The sequence below is a fragment of the Ammospiza caudacuta genome, chromosome 8 (assembly GCF_027887145.1).
Source record: "Ammospiza caudacuta isolate bAmmCau1 chromosome 8, bAmmCau1.pri, whole genome shotgun sequence".
Taxonomy (NCBI): domain Eukaryota; kingdom Metazoa; phylum Chordata; class Aves; order Passeriformes; family Passerellidae; genus Ammospiza; species Ammospiza caudacuta.
In genome coordinates, this window is record NC_080600.1 from 25,279,254 (window position 1) to 25,300,633 (window position 21,380).

The 21,380-nt window shown below is 36.1% G+C and overlaps 1 protein-coding gene across 6 annotated transcripts in view; it reads left to right on the plus strand.

The window, feature by feature from the left end:
- Positions 1–21,380, plus strand: part of STK39 (serine/threonine kinase 39) — an 80,942-nt gene that overhangs the window by 49,669 nt on the left and 9,893 nt on the right. For all 6 annotated transcript variants that reach the window (XM_058809345.1, XM_058809344.1, XM_058809343.1 and 3 more), the window contains 2 exons: positions 11,639–11,691; positions 13,519–13,587. In XM_058809345.1, coding sequence (XP_058665328.1) covers positions 11,639–11,691; positions 13,519–13,587 — 122 coding nt within the window. The remainder of the gene's footprint in view (positions 1–11,638; positions 11,692–13,518; positions 13,588–21,380) is intronic.

Consider the following 21,380-nt stretch of genomic DNA (forward strand, 5'->3'; position numbering starts at 1 on the left):
CCTTTAATTAAAATTAGTTTATAACTAAGGTTTGAATTGCTTAATTATGCAGTCTAGTTCTTGGATAAAACTATTTCTTCATATGAAACTTTGATAGCTTTTTATGTGTATGATAGCTTTTTTAATGTTTTTTCTTAAAAAGCTTATTACCACTCACTTTTAAACTTGCTTATATCTGTTTGTGTTGACAGGATATCTATGTGAGGTTGTAAATTCCTAATTATTGCTATGGAGAAAAGTATTATTAATTTTTATGCTAACAAAAACATGAAAAGCCAGAAATAATTATAAAATTACAACCACTATGTTAGAAACAAATATCATATCTATACGTAACAAATACCTTTAAAACAGTAGCATCAAAATTTGTTAGTGTTCTGGTTCCACCGTTTGTAATCAGAAAAAAAACAATTACACAGAATGAGTGCCAAGTTTCAAAATCTATTTTCTTCCCTTTGACTACTTTTCTAGTGGCAGATGCAAAAAAATTTGCATGGCTGCCAAAGGTTGTGTAAAAAAGAGAGGATTAATGAATTTTGTTGTGGGGATAGGAAAGACTTAGAGATTATTTGGAATCATTTTGGTTGTCCAATTTACATAACTGCCCAGTTATGCTATCAATATTCTTTTTCATCTCTCTGCTGGCAGGTAGATGAAACCATTTACAAACAGACCAATTTGCACTGCTGTGTGTACCAATGTGTACTGCAGTGAGGTGCTTTGGTTATCTATAAATGATCATAAAACCCAGAGAGTGATTAGCTTCTTACCCAGTTATTTGCAGTGCTGGCATATTCAGAGGGCAAACATTTTAGACTTGCAAGTATAGTGAAACATCAGGAATTATGCTTTCAGTTTTCTGCAGCTTTTGAGCCACAAGTGAAGGAGGACTGATCCTGGGAGACTTGAGTTTCCAAGCTCATACTTGCACAATGAACTTCTGTTCTTTTTAAGGATCCTCTTTAATTCATGGCTGGAAAAAATTCCCTCTCCCTGCCTTCCCTAAAAGCAAGTCTGTAGTAATGAGGTTAATTTCTTATATTTATGAACATATAGGTGATTATTGGTAGAGAGGGAAGAAAGAAGAATTTCTGTTTTAGGAATCAGAAAGCTTCTGTTAAACAGAAAAAAAGTGTCTTGAAAAGCAGATACTCTCTTGGGCCTGGGAACTCTGTTAGCAGTGCTGAGAAAACTAAAAATCTGGTGTGTAATTTTGCAGGGTTTTGTTATTCTAACTTTCCTGCTTTTGAGGGAAGAATGCTGTTTAGTGCAAACCTCTGTCCCATGTGAGCTCTGGCTGTGTCTGGTCTCGGTGGTAGGAGGAGGGCAGAGTTATAGATCTTGGCACAGACTTTGCTTCTGCTGGCAGCCTGAGCATGTGAGTGGGGTCAGAGCTAGCACATGAGCAGTGTGTGTGTTTGGGGGCAGTGTAGGGGTGTGGGCTGCAGTAAGTAACACACTTGTCACTTTTCTTTTGTTTGGCCCTTTATGAAGGACTGATGTGACAGTGAGGGCTACAAGCTGCCTATATCTCTGCCCAGCAGCATAGGTTCAGAGACAGCGTTTAGAATTTCTGTGTATTTGCTAATTTAAAGGCAGGAGTTATTTTGTTTATGGAACGTTCACCAAAGCTCAGGCAGCCACTGGCTGACTATAAATATTGTCTTTAGCAAGGTACCTTTGGTAGCACTTGAGTTGTGCTTTCTGTTCATTGTTGACCTTCTTCCCTGTTGAGACTTTGTCATGGAAGTTGATGCAAACATTTAGAGCTTTTTGAGCAGAAACAACTTAGTCTGAGGCTTGGGAGTGTGGACCAAAAGGTTTACAGAGTAGTGCCTGGGGATTTGGGACAGGGCAAAGGATAAAGAGATGGGCAACCTTAAAAAGGAACAAGAGGTGGGCAGGAAGAAAGTACTCCTGCTTTTTTCTTTTTTCCTCTTCTACAGTGAGGCTACACCATGACCCCCCCATTGCATTTTAGATGTTAGCTTGCAATTTTTTTTCCCTAGCAGTATGTTCCAGAACAAGCTTAATAGTACCCATAAAAATTAAAAATTGCTTTCATGAAGGAGGAATTCTGGCAGAAGAATCAATGCATTTAAGTAATTCTTTACCTGGGTGGTCAGGTTCTATTATTTTTTTTCCCAGTCACAGCAGAGTTGGACTCATTCAGTGATTCAGTAGGGCGTGCTAAATTAACACCATCCTCTGTTTACTGCAAATGCCTTGTTGCGGATCAGAAACACAACTCACAGTCTGAAATAATCTTTGAAGAATCCCATGGTACTCTTTATACAAATGGTGGTATTTAACTCCCTTACTCAAAAAAGGGAAAACCGTCCAGACTGATTTATCTGTCCTTGCCTTGTATTTAATGCCTTTCTATTTTCATAGTTTTCTCAGTGTGAGCTGACTTGTCAAAAAATTCTGTACTGTTGGGATTATTTCATGGGCTGGAGACAGCAATTTCCATTTTTTTTTTTTTTTTTTTTTTTTTTTTTTTTGGTATTTTTTGTAGTATTGTGTCTTGGAGTACATTGCCCCAAAAGGGAAATTATCAGCAGGCTGTTTTAGGTAATTCCCTGAAAAGCTCTTGAAAGGATCTAGTATTAAATGCTTAATATGGGCCATTAGTGTTTTAAAGCTCTAATGTAGTTAAGAGACCGTGCTTGAATTTTGCAGTGAGCTGAAAATACTGGTTCTCAGTGGCTGGATCTGTTACCACAGTGTGTGACTCTGACCCAGCCTGAGCAATTGCCACTTTGAAATGCCAATGCTTCTGTATCCTCACCCTCAAGAGGAAGTGGTATTTGAGAGTAGGGAGGAATGAAATCTGTAATCCAAATTTGTTTCCAGTAAGGCTGTGAACACCGTGTGTCTCAGCATCAGACCCTGGCAGGAGCTCTGCAGAGAGAGGCCAAGGCAATGTCTGTGATTGAGTCCTCCAACAGGACTGTTCACAGCACCAGGGAAGGGAAATGGGGAGGAATTACCACCCTGGATTTGAAATTTCCAATCTAACCAAGCTGTTGCAGTTACAGATTTAGGAAGGTCACTTATTAGAGGGTTTGACTACTTGGATTAATAACAGAGATATTGTGTTAAATTAGGAGAGTTGTTAATGGTTAATAAGAATTGTTAAGAATTGCAAATTATCTGAAGCAATCTAAGATGGTTAAATTAGCTCCTATGACAGGAAGATAATTTATTGACAGTAATTTGGAATGTCCCAGGACCTAATTTAATACAGTTCCTGCACACTAGATGAATTAAGCCTGTGGAAGAAAAGGGGCAAATGGAAATATTTTACTGGCAAATGAATTTTACTGGCCTGTGAATGTGGTGTTGTAGTACATTGGGCAGGACTGAAACCATTTGAAATATTTTTTTTTCCCTGTTCCCACTTAGTTGTGTGGTTCTCCATCTTTCCACTGGTGGGGATGTTCTGGGACTGTGTTGGGTCCCTGTAAAGCAGCCAGCTTTCAGTTGGTTGGTTTGTGACTTCTGATATTTTTGAGGGGAAGGTAAAATTTTAAATAAACTCAATTTTATTTATTTTGTTTTGCCCCACATTTGTCCTTGTTCTAGTGGGGCCAGTGAATGGCCACAAGAGGTGCACTGGGACAGAAGATGTGACAACAATTTAACATAGGAGCAGATTTTGCTGGTGAAGGTGATTTACTGTAAAGAGAAAGTTTGGCAGGATAAACAGATGAAACCTTTGAAGAGTTTAAGACAAGCCTTAGACTTTTTTCCATGCTTCCCACTCTTTCTGATAAGCTAGTCAGGATCCATGACTTTTAGAGGGATGATATACAGATTGTAATTTTTGTGGTGGCCAGGTGTCTTTCTGGTTTACCTAGAAGTCTCCTTTTATTTTACAGTAATATACTGACAGGTGATCAGCACTGTAAAACTCTGAGCCAGTGGGATTAAAAGGATGCAGACTTCCAGGCCGTTTTTGATTAAACATGATTAAAACTTTCTTTGATTTGGGTAAAGTCAAAAGCTTCTCTGTGCCTTCCTCTCAAAGCCTGTTTTGTGCACTGGGGAATTACAAGGTTCTATTAAAAACTCCATATACCTGTAGAAGTTGTTTTAAGTCTTTTGTCTTGATTTTATAAATAAAATCACTTTTCTAGAGCTCTATTCTGCAACACCCCCGGTCTCCTGGCAATGATTGGCCTTTCATGCTTTCTGATTTAAGGAACTGGCATTTTGCTTCAAGCATTGTTGCTATTTTTCAATGCTGTACTTGAAGAATTTGTCACTGGAATAACAGGTTATAATCCCTCTTCTTGTGCACCAGGCATGCAGAAAAGGCTTTGTTTGCTTAATCTCTAAGTTGCTCTGGTATTTCTTATCAGTCAGGCAGATGGGGTATCACTTCAGTCATGCAGCTAATACAGGTTTGACTTCCTTAAAGTGTGCACTGATCAATAATATTTGGTATCAAAACATACAGAGATACACTCAGAGTGGAGAAGTTAAATTACAGGCAAATCCAGAAAGGCAACTATAACCACAACCCGCTGTAATGCTTAACAAAGTGATCAAATTATGTGCATGTTATCCTTTCTATTATTGAAATCCTCTCTGAATACTTCCAAGTGATTTTTTTTTAACATTACTGATGTTCTCTGTACTTAATTCCAGTTCCTTTTAGGAAAAAGTCTATTTTAGATCACTTCTGGTTTCTACCAAACATTAAGATTTTACCACATTAATAAATTCTAAGCATAATTGTGTATGCCCTTCCTTGTATTTCAAGTACTTGTTATAAACTGATGCTTTTCAGAAGTTAAATCTTTACCACTGCTCTTAAAAAAACTTCTGTGCTACTTCAGAGTAATTTCAGAGGAAAAAAACCTCATGATCAATATTGCCATCTCTGCTGCAAAAAAAAACTTGATAGCTTTTTGCTGAATATTCCCACTGCTGATTTATGAGAGCAGGTAGGAAGTGTGAATTTCAAAAAAGATGATGCAAGTGAATACTGCTTTTCACTGTCTGTGCAGTGAAATGAGTCACTGATAACTGAGGCAAAAAATATTGTTTCAGAATTTGCTGCTTGACTTAGCTAGAAATGAACATAGCAAGTCAAAAAATTGAAGGGCTTTCAACATTCTTCTGATTTAGCTTCTGGCATCAGCAACTGCAGAAATTGAGAAGCAGCATATTTGGATATAGATATATTTAAAATGTCTCTAGTTCTAACACTTCTTTGTCATAATATGTAGACTTGGGGCTGTAAACCAGTGGATTGAGAGAAAGGACTTAACATTTATATGTCGTTTCTAAAATGTATCAGTTTTCTTGTGTTTTTCTGTCACACATTTTCCAGGCTTCACTATCATATCCCATCCATTTGTACTAGATGGAAAGGACTCTACTTTCTTTGGAGTCTTAAGCAATCTGGACCTATCAGCTATGGATAGAAGTGTTGTAAAGACCCGTCCTGAGGGAGGAGCTATCAGCTGCCCTGGAGCCTTGGACAGTGTTCCTAGCTGCTCTGATTGTGACCATAACAATTGCCTTGGTGGCTGATTTTTTTAATGTGCACTTGCCTTTTCTGTATGCTGAATGGCATAGAGACAGTAAATCTTTAACAGGTAACTGCTGCTGTCTCATTCCAGCAGCTTATCAGCCAAATGACAATGCTTCATTTTGGCATTATGTTTTCCACTCTCGAAAGCATCATTTGGCTGTGCTTTGCTGTTAGTGTTGCTGCTACCTCTTGATGTGTACTGATTTTAACAAGTGTTTGCATCATCTGAGAGATCTACTTTTTACCCAGGATCATGTGATGATTAAATAGTAGTGGCATTTTTGTGTTAAATTAAACTGTTGAGTTTAATTTAAGGTTTTTAATTTGAATTTTATGGTAAGGTTTTGATGAATGTAAAATAATTATTTGGAACCACATTTTATTAATACAGAGATTTTAGTCCCATTCTTCTTAATGGGAATCTCGAAGCAGAAGAGAATTCAAAGATCTCTCTTGTTCTTACCAAAAGTTAGCAGTGATGCCTTTTCATTTAATTTACAATTGACCTGAAGTAATTAAAATTAAGTAGAGCAGAGCCATCTCCACAGTGCTGAACAGGCATGATCTGCTCTTGATAATATGGTAATTTGTAGTGGAGGAGCCTGGGTATTGACTAGTAAATGACAGCTGAGCATCAAAGTGTTAGAAATAAAGGAGTTTACACAAGCGTGTGGTGAATCCTCAGGAGGCTAATGCTTCTTTACAAATGCTCTGTTCTCTTGTGTTTATATAATCCCACAGGAGCCTTTGTGTTCTGATTCACAAAATTACGTTAATAAACATACATTGCTCTTATTGCTGCTTTGGTTCATCTGTGTGCATAGCATCATGACTTCAGAAATCCAGAAAGTGGGGGCAGGAGCAGGAGAAAACTGAACTATGATTTCTGTTGAGGTAGGAGAGTTGCTCTTACCTAGGTTAATAGCTACATTCCACAGCTGAAGCATAAGAAAATTGTAAGGCAGAGAACATAGATGTATAGAGGATTGAGATTGGCTAAACCTTAAATATGGGATGAATTAATTTTTTTACTTGTTTATTCCAATATTTTAGTCCCTCATTCTCTTTATAATATTGAAAGTAAAGTGCCAGTTTGTATTTCACTGTTGTGTGTATATTAACTATGTTCTGGAAATAAAGTTGAAATAAAGTTTTAATTAATCAAAACTGAGATAATAAACAGGTACTATGGATCATCAGTGCAGGTATTTAATACTTAAAATTCTGCTTTTAATCAAAAAATACACCACCTGTGAAATAAGCTACCAGTGTGAATACAAGGCTACATAGGCTTCATGGGGGAACTGTGTTTATCCTGGGCTTTCTGCCTTAAGCAGGTGAAAGACAAAAATGGGTGACACTTTATTGAGAGAAGGGAGATGACCTTTTGAAATTTGAGTGACATTTGGTGAGGCCAAGCATTTCTCTTCAGCATTTTTTCCAGCAAGATAAAAAATACATGTAAAATTTCTTTTAAACAAACCCACAAACTCCTCTCTTCTGTGCTTTCCCCCCTCAATTATATTTCTTGCATTGTATGCACTAAGATCCTGCCCAAGAGATGTAGAATGAAAATTGGATGAGTACAGCTCTAGGATGTATGACCCACCTATCACTCTGATTAGTCCACTTCATTTTGATGTGAACTTCTGCTTTCTCTGCAGTCTAAATGAGCAAGTCATGTGAATTCTTCTGTGATTTTAATTACAGCAACAACTGCAATGAGGTAGTGCAAATGCCAAGCTGCTCACCCTTGCTTCTAAGGCTATGCTATCTTGTTTTTTCCATTCTAACTTTGCTTCCATGGTAGTTTCAATGCAGTTCAAATTTTAGATGGTAGGAAGATCTGTGGGTCTGAAATTTTGTACAAGTGAGAGAATTGTTTGTTTTTTTTTTTTCTAATTTTTTTTTTAGCATGTGTTTTTTGTTAAAGCACACTGACTTGGCCTGTGTCATTAGTCCCTGATGGTGGGGGAGCTTCTGTCCTGGTGGGAATAGGGCTTATTAGGAATACGAGGAGGGGAAAATCTGACTGGTGAAGGGCGCCATGTGGCACCATTGTTATGGAGCTTTCATAATAAAGTTTCTACAGTTTTGGTTAAAGATGAGCTTATTTCTGTTTCTAGAAAAGAATGCATATTCTGCATTCTGCTGTTGTCTCTTCCAGTCATGAGTCAGCTGTGGTGGTTCCCGTTTTGTCAGTACCTGCATTCTTGGATGCTTAGCTTCCCACATCAGGCTTTGGAACCACATGTGATGATTGTGTAGCTGATGTCTGAAAATTAGGCAAGCAGTGCAGAGACAGAATGTGGATGTTCCTACACACCTGCACACACACACTTCTTTGGGTTTACCTAGTCTGAGAAATCTTTTTCTTGCTTTGGGAAGGAAGAATATCCAGTTAATTAGCTATGGTAGGATACATCTCATCCAGGAATACAGACTCTCCCTGAGGGCTGTATGGAAGATGCTGAAGCTTGTGTGAAATAGATGCTGATGTTTTTGATAACTCTGCATAAGAAATGATGGATAAATTTGTGAGGGTGAAAAATATGGCTAAATTGAAAGAAAATCGACTGCTTGATATATAATCAAAGTATTCCAGCATGTTTTAGTCCTAAAGTTTAATTCCAAGACATCTCATTTTCCTGAATCGCACTTACGCGACAGACATTCTGCTTTTAAGGACAAAAGAAATAATGACATTTAATGTCTCTAATTTACAGTTGTATCATTACACAAACAATTTTCTATTTTAATTCAACAACACACATCTTTTGTCAATCATGTGAAACAGAGATAATTGACTGTAGCAGGAATCATGCTATCATTAGGTAATTATTTGAAGGCTTCTTTAAATGCAAATGCCTGAAATCTCTCTCATGTCTTATGATTTTGTCAGTAGAACCATGTCAATCTGAATAGTTGCATAATTTGTTTATTCTCTAATCCTGATTTTGGTCAATATTAGCGTTGTTTTACAAATAACTTCCTTCAAAACAGTATCTTTCTTTTATACCCTAATGACAGGATTGCCAATGTTTGTAGGTGAGGGGCTAAGTGGGTGGCCTTTGTGCTTTTTCAACTTCCTTGAGGAAGCATTATTCCCTTGAAATCGGATTTAGCAGTCTTGGTGTGCATATCAGGTGATTCTGGAAACAAAAAAGCAATGAAGGGTTGCAGAACGTGCTTTCACAAAGTGGGAAGTTTTAGATTCTGCGATTACTTCGCTGGTAAGATGGCTGCCGGATGTCTTAGCATGGCATGCTTTGGTGTCACCCATATTCAAAACATTTGCAATTCTTCCTGTTGGAGGTGAGTGCATAATGCAAATCAACTTGAAGTGAATAGAAATGCACAAAGTACTTAAAATTTACTACTTTTTAAAAAGAGATGAGGGATGGGCTTGTTTTATGCATGATAATCAAGGTATATTAGTCTGTAATGGCACAGAGCTAGAAGCACATAAGAGCTATTATAAGAGATGGAATAAAGGTCTGAGTTGGCATTTTAAAACAGAAATAACTTTTTCACAAATGCATTTGAGAAAATAGGAACCATTAAGAAATGATGAAGAAGATAAAGTTATTAATCACAAAGATACTAAGTGCCTTTTTTCCAATCCTATTTCTATATAGCAGAAATCAAGTCTGTATGCTGCTATATGATAAGAGTGTAATGGATGTAAGAAAAAAAAGGAACAAATTAAATGCTGCTTGGAAACTCTGCCTACAAATAAATCAACAAATCCAAACAGTTTTCACCAAGGGAGGAGCTAGCAAACTAATTTGCAGTTACAGTGACATTAACTAGAACCAGAGAAGTGTCTAAAGGCTAGAAAAGACCATGAGGTGCTTTTAGGGGAGAACTCAAGTGCATCTGCTATTTGGTGGATTATATATTGGAATACATAATTTATGGAAATCAATAAATGTCTGGCAGGTAATGGAACAATAAGCAAAAGCACTTACAGGCTTCTAGCAAATTAATCTTGCCAAGCTTTCATTGTTTTTCTTTCCTGAATAGCTGAATACCATTATAAAGAAAGCAGCAGTGTCCTAAGTTCAAAATAGTGCAGAGTGTAATAATTCTCCATAGCAAAGTTGGATTGCTGAATATATATCAACCTTTAATGAATTTTTGCCTTGACTAAAATAAACTGATTTGACTCCTTAACTTTTTATCTGGGATATTTTGGAACTTAGAGACAATCTAACATAGAGCCCATGTGCATCATGCATGAGGAAGGAGTGTAACCAGGAGCAGCTCTTTTTTCAAACAGCTGTGAAAAGCTGGTAATTTTAATAAGAGTTCATAATTACTTGGTGCCTTTTTACATGATAGGTATTCTGCTTATGGGAGGTCTGTGAAAAGATATAATTGGAGAATCTAATGGATTAGTCTTCTTGGTCATAGAATCAAAATGGTTTGGCTTAGAAGAGACCTTAAAGGTCATCCTGTTCCTACCTCCTGGTTTACCTCTATAAAGGTGTGAAAGTCTTTATTCACTTGATTTGTTTCTTCTGAAGTGTGTGCAGGAAATGAGTATTTGAGTTACATCAGACATTTAGTCAGAACATTTCTTATTCAAGAATAATGCTAAATTTTTGTGCATTTTCCTTTTCTTTGGAAAACAGTTTTTGTCAAAAGGAATCCTGGAGATAGGTCTTTAAGTTGATGGTTTTTATGTTTTTTGTTGTTGTTGCTGTTTGTTTTAACAGAAAGCCAATCATGTTTTTCTAGGAGAGAGAAAAAGAAGCTGATAGTGAAGCTGGCTAGCTTCATTATTTGCAGCTTTGTGCTAGTGACCTTAAATGTCTGTAGTTCTTTATTTAGAGTAGATTTTTGGGAACCTGAAACTCCTTCACCTTTGAAGCATTTAGTAGATTCAGTAAATGAGTACTTTTCATTTTAAGCACTGCATGTGGCATACTCATTTTTCAGGGCTTGCTCTCTTACTGTTGTGTGTGCTGCCAATCATTCTGGGTTTTGTGTTTCTGCATGTTGCTGGTTTTGGCTCTGTAACATTCCTGGATGTATTTAGCAAGCAGTAATAGATGTAAGTCACAGCTGAATATGCTTGCCTATTGGATTTAGTTTTCCCACAGCAAGACTTCATGGCCAGGTATGCTGAAATAGGAGCTTGCATACCGTTTCCTTGCTGTGGAGAAGAATAATGAACTGCAAAACACATTCTGTTGCCATTAGCATTTCAAGTGGTTTGAGCTATTCATTAGAAAAAGAGCGGGCTACAGCGATTAGGTTCCTCCCTGTGCTCAGCTGACTTGTCATTTCCAAAAATGAGATGGACGTCTGTTTTGCAGAGGCTTATGTTTTGTTGATGGAAGAAATTATTAACTAAACCTGAAGCTGTAAACATGCATGGAATGGGGCACAGTATAAGGCTGTAAAAGAATTCTATAACATTGCTATTAACTCCCTTAAGACTGTATTGCACACTGAACTGGTTAAAACACTCTTGGAGGCAAGCAGGAAGACAAAAAACCTTGGGATTTAACATTTTACTGCTCATTTTATATGTAGGTGGAACCTCACCTCTGAGACAAGGATGGTCAGTGAAAGAATTTACTCATTTGGAGTAAAGAATTTACCCTTTTATAAACACTCTGCATCACCGCTACTTTTCAGCATTTAACATTTGCTGGATACTTTGTCTCTTAAACATCTTTGTATAAATGTGATCTCAAATAGGGAGCTTTAAGTCCAAGTGAATCTTCTGTTGTCCTTGGAGGATAAGGTATCTGACTCAAACTGTGTTGAACTATTAGAGTCAATATGGCAGAATGTCTTTTGAAGATGAAAAGGAAAATATTTATCAGAGGACTTTGTTTTATCCTTTATGGTACTGAATGCGTTTTCACCTTAAGTGTATTTTTCTGCTAGTTTTCCCAAAATGTTGCCATGAAAATGCAATGGAGTCTTTCCAGTCTGGGTGCTTTGGGAGAGCAGGATTTTCAAGGAAACACACAAAATGTGGCTTTCAATGCCAAAGATATTCTTTGGGTATAGGAACTGAATAGTTGTTCTGTTCTTCATAACATTTTAATGTATGCACTGACTGTTTTTCAGGAACTCCAGGAAAGAACTTAATGACATACGGTTTGAGTTTACTCCAGGCAGAGGTAAGGCTCCTGCAACTGAATTATTCTCTTACTGCTTAAAAAGGCATTTCAGACATGGATTACTGCTTATGCTTCATGCAGACTGCCTCTCTGGAATGTTTCCTACTGTGCAGAGCTTTATATGGAACCTCAGTGGAGTAAGAATTGCAAATATATGTAAATTCTAGTGGCAAGGTTGCATAATATATATATTAGAAAACTTTATTCACAGTATACTTTTGTCAATTTCATGTCTTATTGAAATGATCTATATGGTATATAAGATCTTGTCTGGCAATATTTCCATTTTCACATTTGGAAAACATCGTAAGAAATAGAATATAGTAGCCATAAAAGTGTATGTGGTGATGGACGTAGCATTTAAGTTTCTTTCCCTTTTATAATAAAAGATGGTCTATTAATGAGTATCAAGTGCACACCATTTTTCAAATGCTGTCTTCAGCTGAAATTTTAGCTGTAGCTCTAGCTTTGGTATTATCACCAGAAAGAAATTATGGTATTGAAACTTTAAACTCTGCTGCATACTTATGGAACTGTAGGCTAAGAGCTGTAAGAACTTGTATTTTGCCTTTGTTTGAAAAAATCAAGTTGTACTGGGATGAAATGCACAGAAGGCTAATATTTTGAGTAAGAAGGTATCATCCTTGTTAAGCTGCAACCCTTTGAACTATGAACCTATTTTATATTCCTTAGAAGTCAGTATTCACTTTATTTAGAGAAGCCTTCAAAGAGGTTTCACCTAAAATTAAATCCAAGTTAGAAGTGGTGTCTCTTTCGCAGTAAATCATAGTATCTTTCATGTACAGTAGTTCTATGCATGGATTTATTCTGTGTTGTCTACCCGCTTTTCTCGTTGATTTTGGCAATGAGTAAAAACAAAAAAGGCCTGTTACTTAATTGGGCATAGAACATCTCGATTTGCCAGAAGAATTACTTGGGAAGCCATTCCTTAAGCCATTTGAGAATTTCTGCTTGGTCAAAAATAAGAGGATAGATGAGGACTGTTCCTGTAGTCAGTCGCTGAGGCAGCCAGAAGGCAGCTGTGCTTCCCATCTCCAGAAACTGCTCAGCTACCTTGCTTTTCACCTGTGTGTGTTTCTTGAGGAAATGATAAAACTTTAACTGCCTCAAAGCATGAGCTCCATTAGGGTGTTTGGTGCTGGGGCCAGATTAAAGTTGAGATTTTGCTGAAATTTAGGCTTGTTCCTGCTGTTCCTGCCTCCTTACATCTAAGCCTTCTAAGGCCTTTATCCAGGGCAAGTACTGGTCACAGGGGCTTAGGAATTCACCCACTCAGGTACAGCAGTTAATAGGAAATCCATCCAAAGCTTTGATTTTCTGGATTCAGAATACTTAAAAGCTATTTAAAACCTAGATCTCAAAATAATGACTGTTCATGTAAGTCCTTTATGCCACTTGCAGCAAACAAGAAAGCCTACTCCATTATGTCTCTGTCTAGATATGCAGAACAGTGGAGGGCATAAAGAAAACCACACTAAAGCATAGTTTATCTTCTTGGTTGTGAAGATACTGAACTTGCAAAATGTGTATGATGATGTAGTTAGATAAGAGAGAAGTGCTGGTGGCCAGGAGAGGTCTGGAGGGGGTTTGCAATGAATCAAGTCATTACCTTATGTGATTTGCTGTGAAGAGGCTAATAAGATAATTATCTTTTTTTCCTCCTAATTAAAGATAATTTTGAATTCAATCCTGCCTCCCTGGGTGTTTTGGAACTAAAATATATTTTTTGTTGAAGTGCATTGGATGACTGCTACTTTTTGTTGTTTTTCTGGACTCTCACACTTATTCCTTTCACCTTTTGGACAGACACAGCAGATGGCGTTTCTCAGGAGCTGTTCTCTGCAGGCCTGGTTGATGGCCATGATGTAGTTATAGGTAAATTACATTTTTGTTTGCAATTATGCTCTTGTGACAAGTTCGTGTTATATGGATGTGAAAAAATGTTTTCTCTGATGCTGGTTTTCAGAAAATCTTTTTTGTCCTAATTTTGCTTTCATGTATGCATAGTTCAATCAACAAGGCAATTTTGATACCAGTCCAAGAACTGCTATTGGAAGTCAGATCTCTTCAGTGGTTTGAGAGGGGGCGATACAATATATTTCTCCTGAAGGATTATTGACAAGTCTATGATTGAGCATTTTTGTGATAACTTCATTTTTTTTGTGTAACAATAAAATGTTATTATAAGTAAAGGATATTGCAGAGTGTGCTTTGGCAACCCTGAAATTGGTCTTCTGTTGGGTTCATAGAAGGAGGAGCAAGACAGTGTTCAGGACCTATGGAAATTGCATCTAGTGGTGTTATTTCTGTGCTAAAAAAAAAGACAAGGTAATCAGAAATGTTTTCTGGCGGCTGAAAGATGCTTCTCTATTTTTCTATTCCAGGCTTAGTAATGTTTTAATTTTTTTTTCTTGAAATTCAGTGCTTCATAAAGATGATTAATTTGGAAGTGGTTATTTCTCTGCGTCTTCTTCCTTTCTTCTAGATGCTCAAGACCAGCAGATGTATAATCACCAAAATAAGAGCAGGATAGTATATGCTAGATAAGGGAGAACTGAATTGAGGAATACAACCAAGTCAATTTTTGTGTTGTGGTCAAAAACAAATTCTTATCAGTAGGTTAAGATTTCCTTACCAAACTCCTCAGTGGTATGGGGAGTGTTTCACAGCTCTAGAAGTTCATTACTTGCCTGGAAGATTATCTAAAATACGTTCTCACTGCATTTGTAGGTAAACTCCTTCTGAGAGAAGCAAAAAAAGTACTTTTTGCTTTTTGATGATCAGAATACCGATTAATTCTAGCTGATCTAATAAATAAAATTCTTATCTGCTCTTTTACCTTTATTTCTAAAGAAAAAGTATTTTAGAGATGCTTGCAGATGATACAAGCTGTAGGCACTCTTCAAGTCACTTCTACTGCATGGTTATTTTAAGGGTTCAGGAAGAGGAGTTGCTTGGCCTTGGTTTGTTGTCATTTAAACATCCAGTATGAAAAATGTCATTACCATACTGCTGATAATATTTCTGGCAGAATTTTCATTTAGAAAAAAAGACTTTTTTTTTCTGGATAACAAAAGAATTGTTATTTGACTGCCTGGACAGTCAGGTGGCACTCTGAGTCACAACTGGTGATGCTGCAGTGCAAGTCCTGCTGGGACCCAGTGAGAAATCTTTTCCCTTCTTCATTTTCCCTTTGCTGCAAAATTCTATTTCAATGCAAAGTGCCAGTACTTCTGTGAAAATGGCAGCATGAATGGGATTTGTTATCATCTTGCAGGGGGCATGATGGGGGAAAGGCAAATGAAAATATATGTCCCTCATGTGATAAATTCCCATGCCACAGTGATAGCATTTTGGTCCTTGAAGAAGCACAAATATTTAAACAAGATTTTTCCATATCAGGCTTGGTTAGAGACACTGTCTAGTAATAAAAGTTTATTTCCTTACTTAGTCCCTGTTTTGAATTGCATCACACTTTGATTTTTAGGATTATGATTGTTCCTTCTGTACTTTGATGTTTTATCATTTACTGTGGTACTAAAAAAAACTAAGGAAATAAAATTTCTTGTATTTAATTAAATGAATCAACTTGTATTTAATTTCAGTGATTTATTTTTAGTTTATATTAATCTTTATTTAGTTTATATGGTAGGATTTTTATGATGTAACTTACCTCAAGCTCCACAGGCACAAACTCTTGAGTAAATTTGTGTTATAATCTTGTATCTGCTTCACCTGTGAAGTTTTCAAATTTGTTTGGACATTGTTACCTTCCTAGAAAATTACTTCAGATTTCATATTTTATTGAAGGAAGATTTCTGCAAAATGTGATTTTGCTTTTAATTAAGTAAAAAATTAAATTTGCACTTTGTTAGAATATTTCACTGTAACAGTGCAATCTTAAGAAGTGTTTCAGTTTAAAGCCAGAGGTCATATAAGAGAGCAGATGGTGTTTAAAATGTAAATCTGCTTACAAAACTAATTTTCTGTGTAAAATTATGTTAGCGCCTTGTTCAATCAAAATTCTAATATTTTCCTATATAGGAAGAAGGGAATAGTATAGAAGAGCTTGGTTAACCTTCTTCACCAGAAGAACTGATTCCATTAGTTTCCAGATTGAAAGCAGGTGGTAAATTGCCTTTCATTTTTTAGCTGAAGCAGGCAGAAATTCAGCCACTGTAACCTGAATGAAAACAAGGTTCTGAGATAGTCTCATGAAAGTTGTTCTTGTAGATTCTTTTCATGGATGTTAAAACATGTAGAGGCATGGACAAAAGAGGAAGGTGAAAATACATGTTTTTATGTTGAACTCAACTACTTGTTTGCATAATGGCTGATCTTCTGAAAGGACATTTAAAATAGGAGTCAGCAAATGCTGTTGTGGAAGTAGGCCACGGCATGTGTGAGCTGAAGTTGTTAATGTATAGAATTTAAAAGCTGACACCTTAAGTTCTATAGAATTTGCTTCTAAGCATCAACAAGCTTCACCTTTTGAATCTTGCTGGATTTGCTTCACTTAACACAGGCTTGTCAGGAAGGTTTCCTTTCTGATGTACATGAAGTTCAGCTACCGGTTCCGCAGAAAAGGAGAAATCCCAGCTTGATGTTTGGGTTTGGCTCTGATTGGCTGGTTTCTTTTCTTTTATCATTGTTTCACACAAGGTCCCTAGACCATGGGAATTAGCAGAGAGATTTGTTTAAAAGCAGACTAGAGTTTGTGATTGCAGAGGGGAATGAGCCTTGGAGCCTGTGGGATCTTGCTGATGAGGTGTTTTTATGCAGAAATAGCTATGTTAAATCAGATCTGGAATATTTTCAAAATTCCTTTTGAGATAATGTGTCTCTGTATGCAATGCATGTATATTAGCTAGTAAATGTTCATCAGGTAATGCTTCATTATATTTTTGATACCATAAGGAAAACTCAAATCATATCAACAGTCGATTCTGTTGAAAATCACGTAGTTGCAGTCCTACTCCACTGTATATACAATGTGCATATAATTCCAATGAAGCCTTAGACTACAGTTAATTTGCTGGAGTCCTTGTTTAAATTTCAGAACCTGAAGGTGTATTTATAATTACTAAATTGCAGTATATACATAACTTCTTCATCAATATCTTGAATATTTTCTTAGGCGCGCAAATACAATAGATGCCATAATAGTTTGATACAATTACTTTGTAAGTAAACAGAACTTAAATTAGCATCTTGATTTATAAAGAAAGCCCAGCATGGCTGTGGATACAGTAATGACCATCAATGTAGAGAACATGTATCTGACCAAATCCAGAATAACATTATTTCAAAGGGCTGCTAAACAGTAAGTAACATATGTAACACAGTGCAGCAATAATATATAGTTACCAATTACTCATAGTAATAAATCATTTGAAATTGAAACAGCTGACTGTCTTACAGTGTAATGTCTGCTGATGCTGAAGGTACTGTCATACTAAAATAGAATGATGAAAAAGCACCAGCCCAGTTTGTTGGTACAGTTAGCTTATGGTGGCACTGATAATCCACATTCTAGAAAAGCCATGGACTTACACAGTAAATATCATTTTGCTTTCTTAGGTTTTGCTCTGTATTTCCTTATACCTCATTTTACTTTGTCTTTTTAGAGTTGTCATCTTTGAAACGGAATGATTTTTGTTTAACAAATTCCATCTCATCTTACTGCAGTTAGGAAATGGGATAGAGCTGCACAAGCGGAAGACATGCTGCATACATTTTTGTGCTCAAAGAGTAGTGTGGGTGATTAAGTGGAACAGCACTACCATTTGAAGGCACCTTAGATTTGTCATTTAATATCAGTAATATTTTGAAGTCCACCAATTTTTGTAGTATTTAGGAAATTTTTTAGAAGTTTTGTTTGTTTTACTTGTGGTTCAAACTGAGTTAAATTTAGGAAATTTTTAGAAGTTTTGTTTGTTTTACTTGTGGTTCAAACTGAATTTTAAATTAAATGTATCACAGTTTTATTTATTCCAAAGCTCAGTTTACCCATAAACTTTCTAATGAGAAAATGCCTTTATAGATTCTTACAAATTAATTTCAACTAAATTAGAGGGACTAAATACTTTGTGTTGACTTTAATGTATTATCCAGAAAGAAAACATATAGATTTAATGAAACCCTGACTGTATTTTCAGGCATTTTGTAAAAACATATGTGCCTTCAAAATGTGTACATAACTCAGTATCTCTTTAGCAAGATATGCAAATACATTACAAGTGGAAGAATATCTCTAAAATCCCTAGGGGCTTTAACAAGGACTTAAATATTTCAACACATCTGGCTCATTTAGAGCTAATGCACTGAAGGGTGACTCATAATGATGAGACTGCCAGGAGTTCTGGAAGCTTGAGGTGCACCTGCAGCTAATGAATTTTTGTGTCTAATAGCACCTAAGTTATTTTAGACCTTCTGTGTTGGATATAAAAGGTGCACTGGAGGAAATGTATTGTGTGAAGCTGGCAGGTTTCACAGAAGTTCCACTGTGATGAAATTTCATTGTGGTAAAAATGTAAAGGTTCAAGGTGCAAAAAACCTTGTGTTAGTTGAATAATCACTGTTTCTGTGGTTTATAGCAGAACTATAAATACGTGATATAAGACATTCTCCAAGTGTGCAAATTATTCTTCACACATACATATGTGTGTTCATGTGTCATAGTGAATGTGCCTGTCTTACAGCCATGATAAAGTAACTAATAATTATGTTTTTTAAAGAAAAAAGAAGGTAGAATTGACAACTGTTTTCAAAGAAAGTTCCTTTTTTCAACCTGCAGTCTGCTGGTTCCTACTTAAATGTGCAAATGAGGAATTAATCCATGTGGTTATTAGTGGGATTAATTTGAGTTTTGCCTGATACAGTAAGTGATAAACTCTCTGCTCCTCATAGATTTGAATCAAAGTTTCAATGACTTTCCTTTCTAGTTAAGAAGAAAAAAAACCAAAAACAATTGTGAATTTGAATCAGAAATTGCAAAAGCAGCAATGTATGTAATGTTCCTGTTTTCAATAGTAATTTATATGCTGTTCTTTATTTCCTTGGCATTCACTTCTCTGCCAGGGGCTAGTATGTCAAAATAAGGATTTATTGAGGTTCTTCAAACTAGATGTATTCTATTTCAGAACCTAACTCCAGCACATCAGGGAGTCTTTTCTAAATATATTCTTCTTGTTTCCAGTTTCAGATACAAGGTAGTGAAGTAGCCTGGCTGCTATTTCATCTTCTTAATAGTTTTGTCAGAACATTATCTATAATTCATAGCTGAACTTGGGACAGGAGGACTTGTGAAGACCTGATAGGGAAAGGAGATTGCAAAGTAATAATATGCATAGCAGAATATGACCTGCCTTATTTCTGCATAGACCTATATTTCAGATCTAATCCAGTGTGATGAAGATACTTGTTAGAGCTGTCTTCACTATCTTGACGATTACCAAACTGTTGCCAAAACCTGCATCTGAAAACTAGCACTTGGTTTCTACATTCAGTCATAGGGAAATTATTTTCTCAACCTAGTACTCTCATTCTTTTGTATAGAGAATTTAAGAGAACAATTTACTGTAATATCTCAGGCTTGTTAAATAGCCCTAATAGCAGTGCTGGGCAGCAGGTCTAAATTTTTATTATAAATGTTCATTTGAGAATAGAAATAGACTGAGGTCTAGAATGCTCAGGATCCTCAAAATGAAGGGGAAGTGATGAAATATGTATATACTCAGCCCTCACCTTCCTAAATAATCTACTCCATTAGGCACATGAAGAATCAAGGTCTGAAATACATAAGTATTTAATTACCCAAATATATTCCATTTATCCTTTTAGAAAGGAAAGTAGAATATCCTTTTACTTTGTTTACTTATCCTTTTAGTTTGTTTTAAATTTGCAGTGGTTATCCTATTTTTCACATCCTCTGGGGGAAGAAAAATCAATTTGAAATATCAACTCTCATTTTTTTATAAGTTTCTGGGAAAAGCTACAACTTTCCAGTTCTACAATTAATATTTTAAACTATCAATAAAACCAATTGTCACAGTTGTGCTATTTTTTTTCCTCTTCTCACAGACTATAATATAAAATGTTTCTTTGGAATCAGATAGCCATACTAAGTAATTGAGAATTCAAGAGCTTAATAATATGTTATTGGAATTGATAGAGGTGGATTTCTAGCACTGACTTATGTCACTTTCTATTTGGATGCAGTACTCCTGTTTTATAAAATATACTGCTTCTGTTGGTGTGAATTTTTCCATCAGTTACCTAAAGAAAAATTACAACTTGTATACTATTTAACCAAACCTCAGTTTTCTAGTTTTTGCCTGTGACCCCTGAATATCAATACTCCATGTTAATTGATCTTAATTCACTTAATATGAAGACATTTGAGGTCTGCTATTATTTTGTACATGTGTTGAGATATATTTTTTTCAGTTTGAGCAAGGGTAAATATTGAAAGTCTTTATTTGTGGGTAGAAGTCAATCAGGAATATCCCCCCGATGTCTCTGCCATTCATTTGAATAACCTAGGCTAATTGGCTAGTTTTTAAAGCTTTGGTGCCAACCAAGTCTCTATTTTATTTTTTTTTTCCGTTTTTTTTTTTTCTTTGAAACAAGATAGCCTGGTGCCAAAGGCTGTTTACTATCCTTTATGTCTATGCTGTTTAATATCCTTAATGTCTAAAATTACATGAGCCAGCCTAAACCTAGGATGTCTGTATGGAGTAAGAAATTAATACAGTATTGGGGCTCAGAACTCATATGAACCACAGATCTCAAGTGGAGTTAATTATTGTTTTAAATTGTGAAAAGTGCAGGTAGAAATTGTTCACTAGGATCCCTGTTCACTGGGATGCTGTAGGAGACCATTTCCAGTCTCGGTGTTCCTTTCAAAGCAGAAGTGCTTTGGCCTCCTGTTGTCCTGCACCTGCCCTCTTTAAGCTGTGTTTTCTGGTGGTGAGGCTGCAAATCGAGCTGTCAGAAATTATCGTAGTATCAAAAGTTTAAATGGAGATCATTTCCACTGCCTTTTATCTATATCTTCTGATTCAGCAACACACTTTGAGAATTCAGACAAATTTGTGAGCTTTAATCTCCCTTTGATAAATTCCTAATGACACACTCTTCATAAATAATACATTTCTAAATGTTTTTAATGCTTCTGCCATATCAGTGTCCAATAGCTTTCTCAGAAGAGAAGCCAAGTTTGCTGTTGATCTTTCTGTTTTCTTTTATTTCTTACTTACAAGAATCATGTCTAGGTCCTTGCAGTCCTTTAGCAATGAACACTTGCTGGTTAGCTCCTGCATATCTTCAAATGCTTTAACATTTCCCTTGCTACTGAGCAACTGAAGGGATTTTTTTCACAGCATCCTGAATGGTTGAACTAATGGAATCACATTACACTTAAGTGACCTTTTTGATCTCTCTTTGAAGAGCCCTTTAATCTTTCAAGGCAGACAGTCGGTGAGCTGGCAGATAGTAACAAGATAGAGATCTGGAGGAATTGTTACCAAAAGCTCTAAACACTGACTGTTTTCATTGTTTGTATAATATACTATAATACAGTACTATCTAGGTTTTAAAACTTAGTTTTGGCTTTTTTCTGAACGTGCAAATGCATGAAAACCACTGTGTAGTATGAAATATAAATG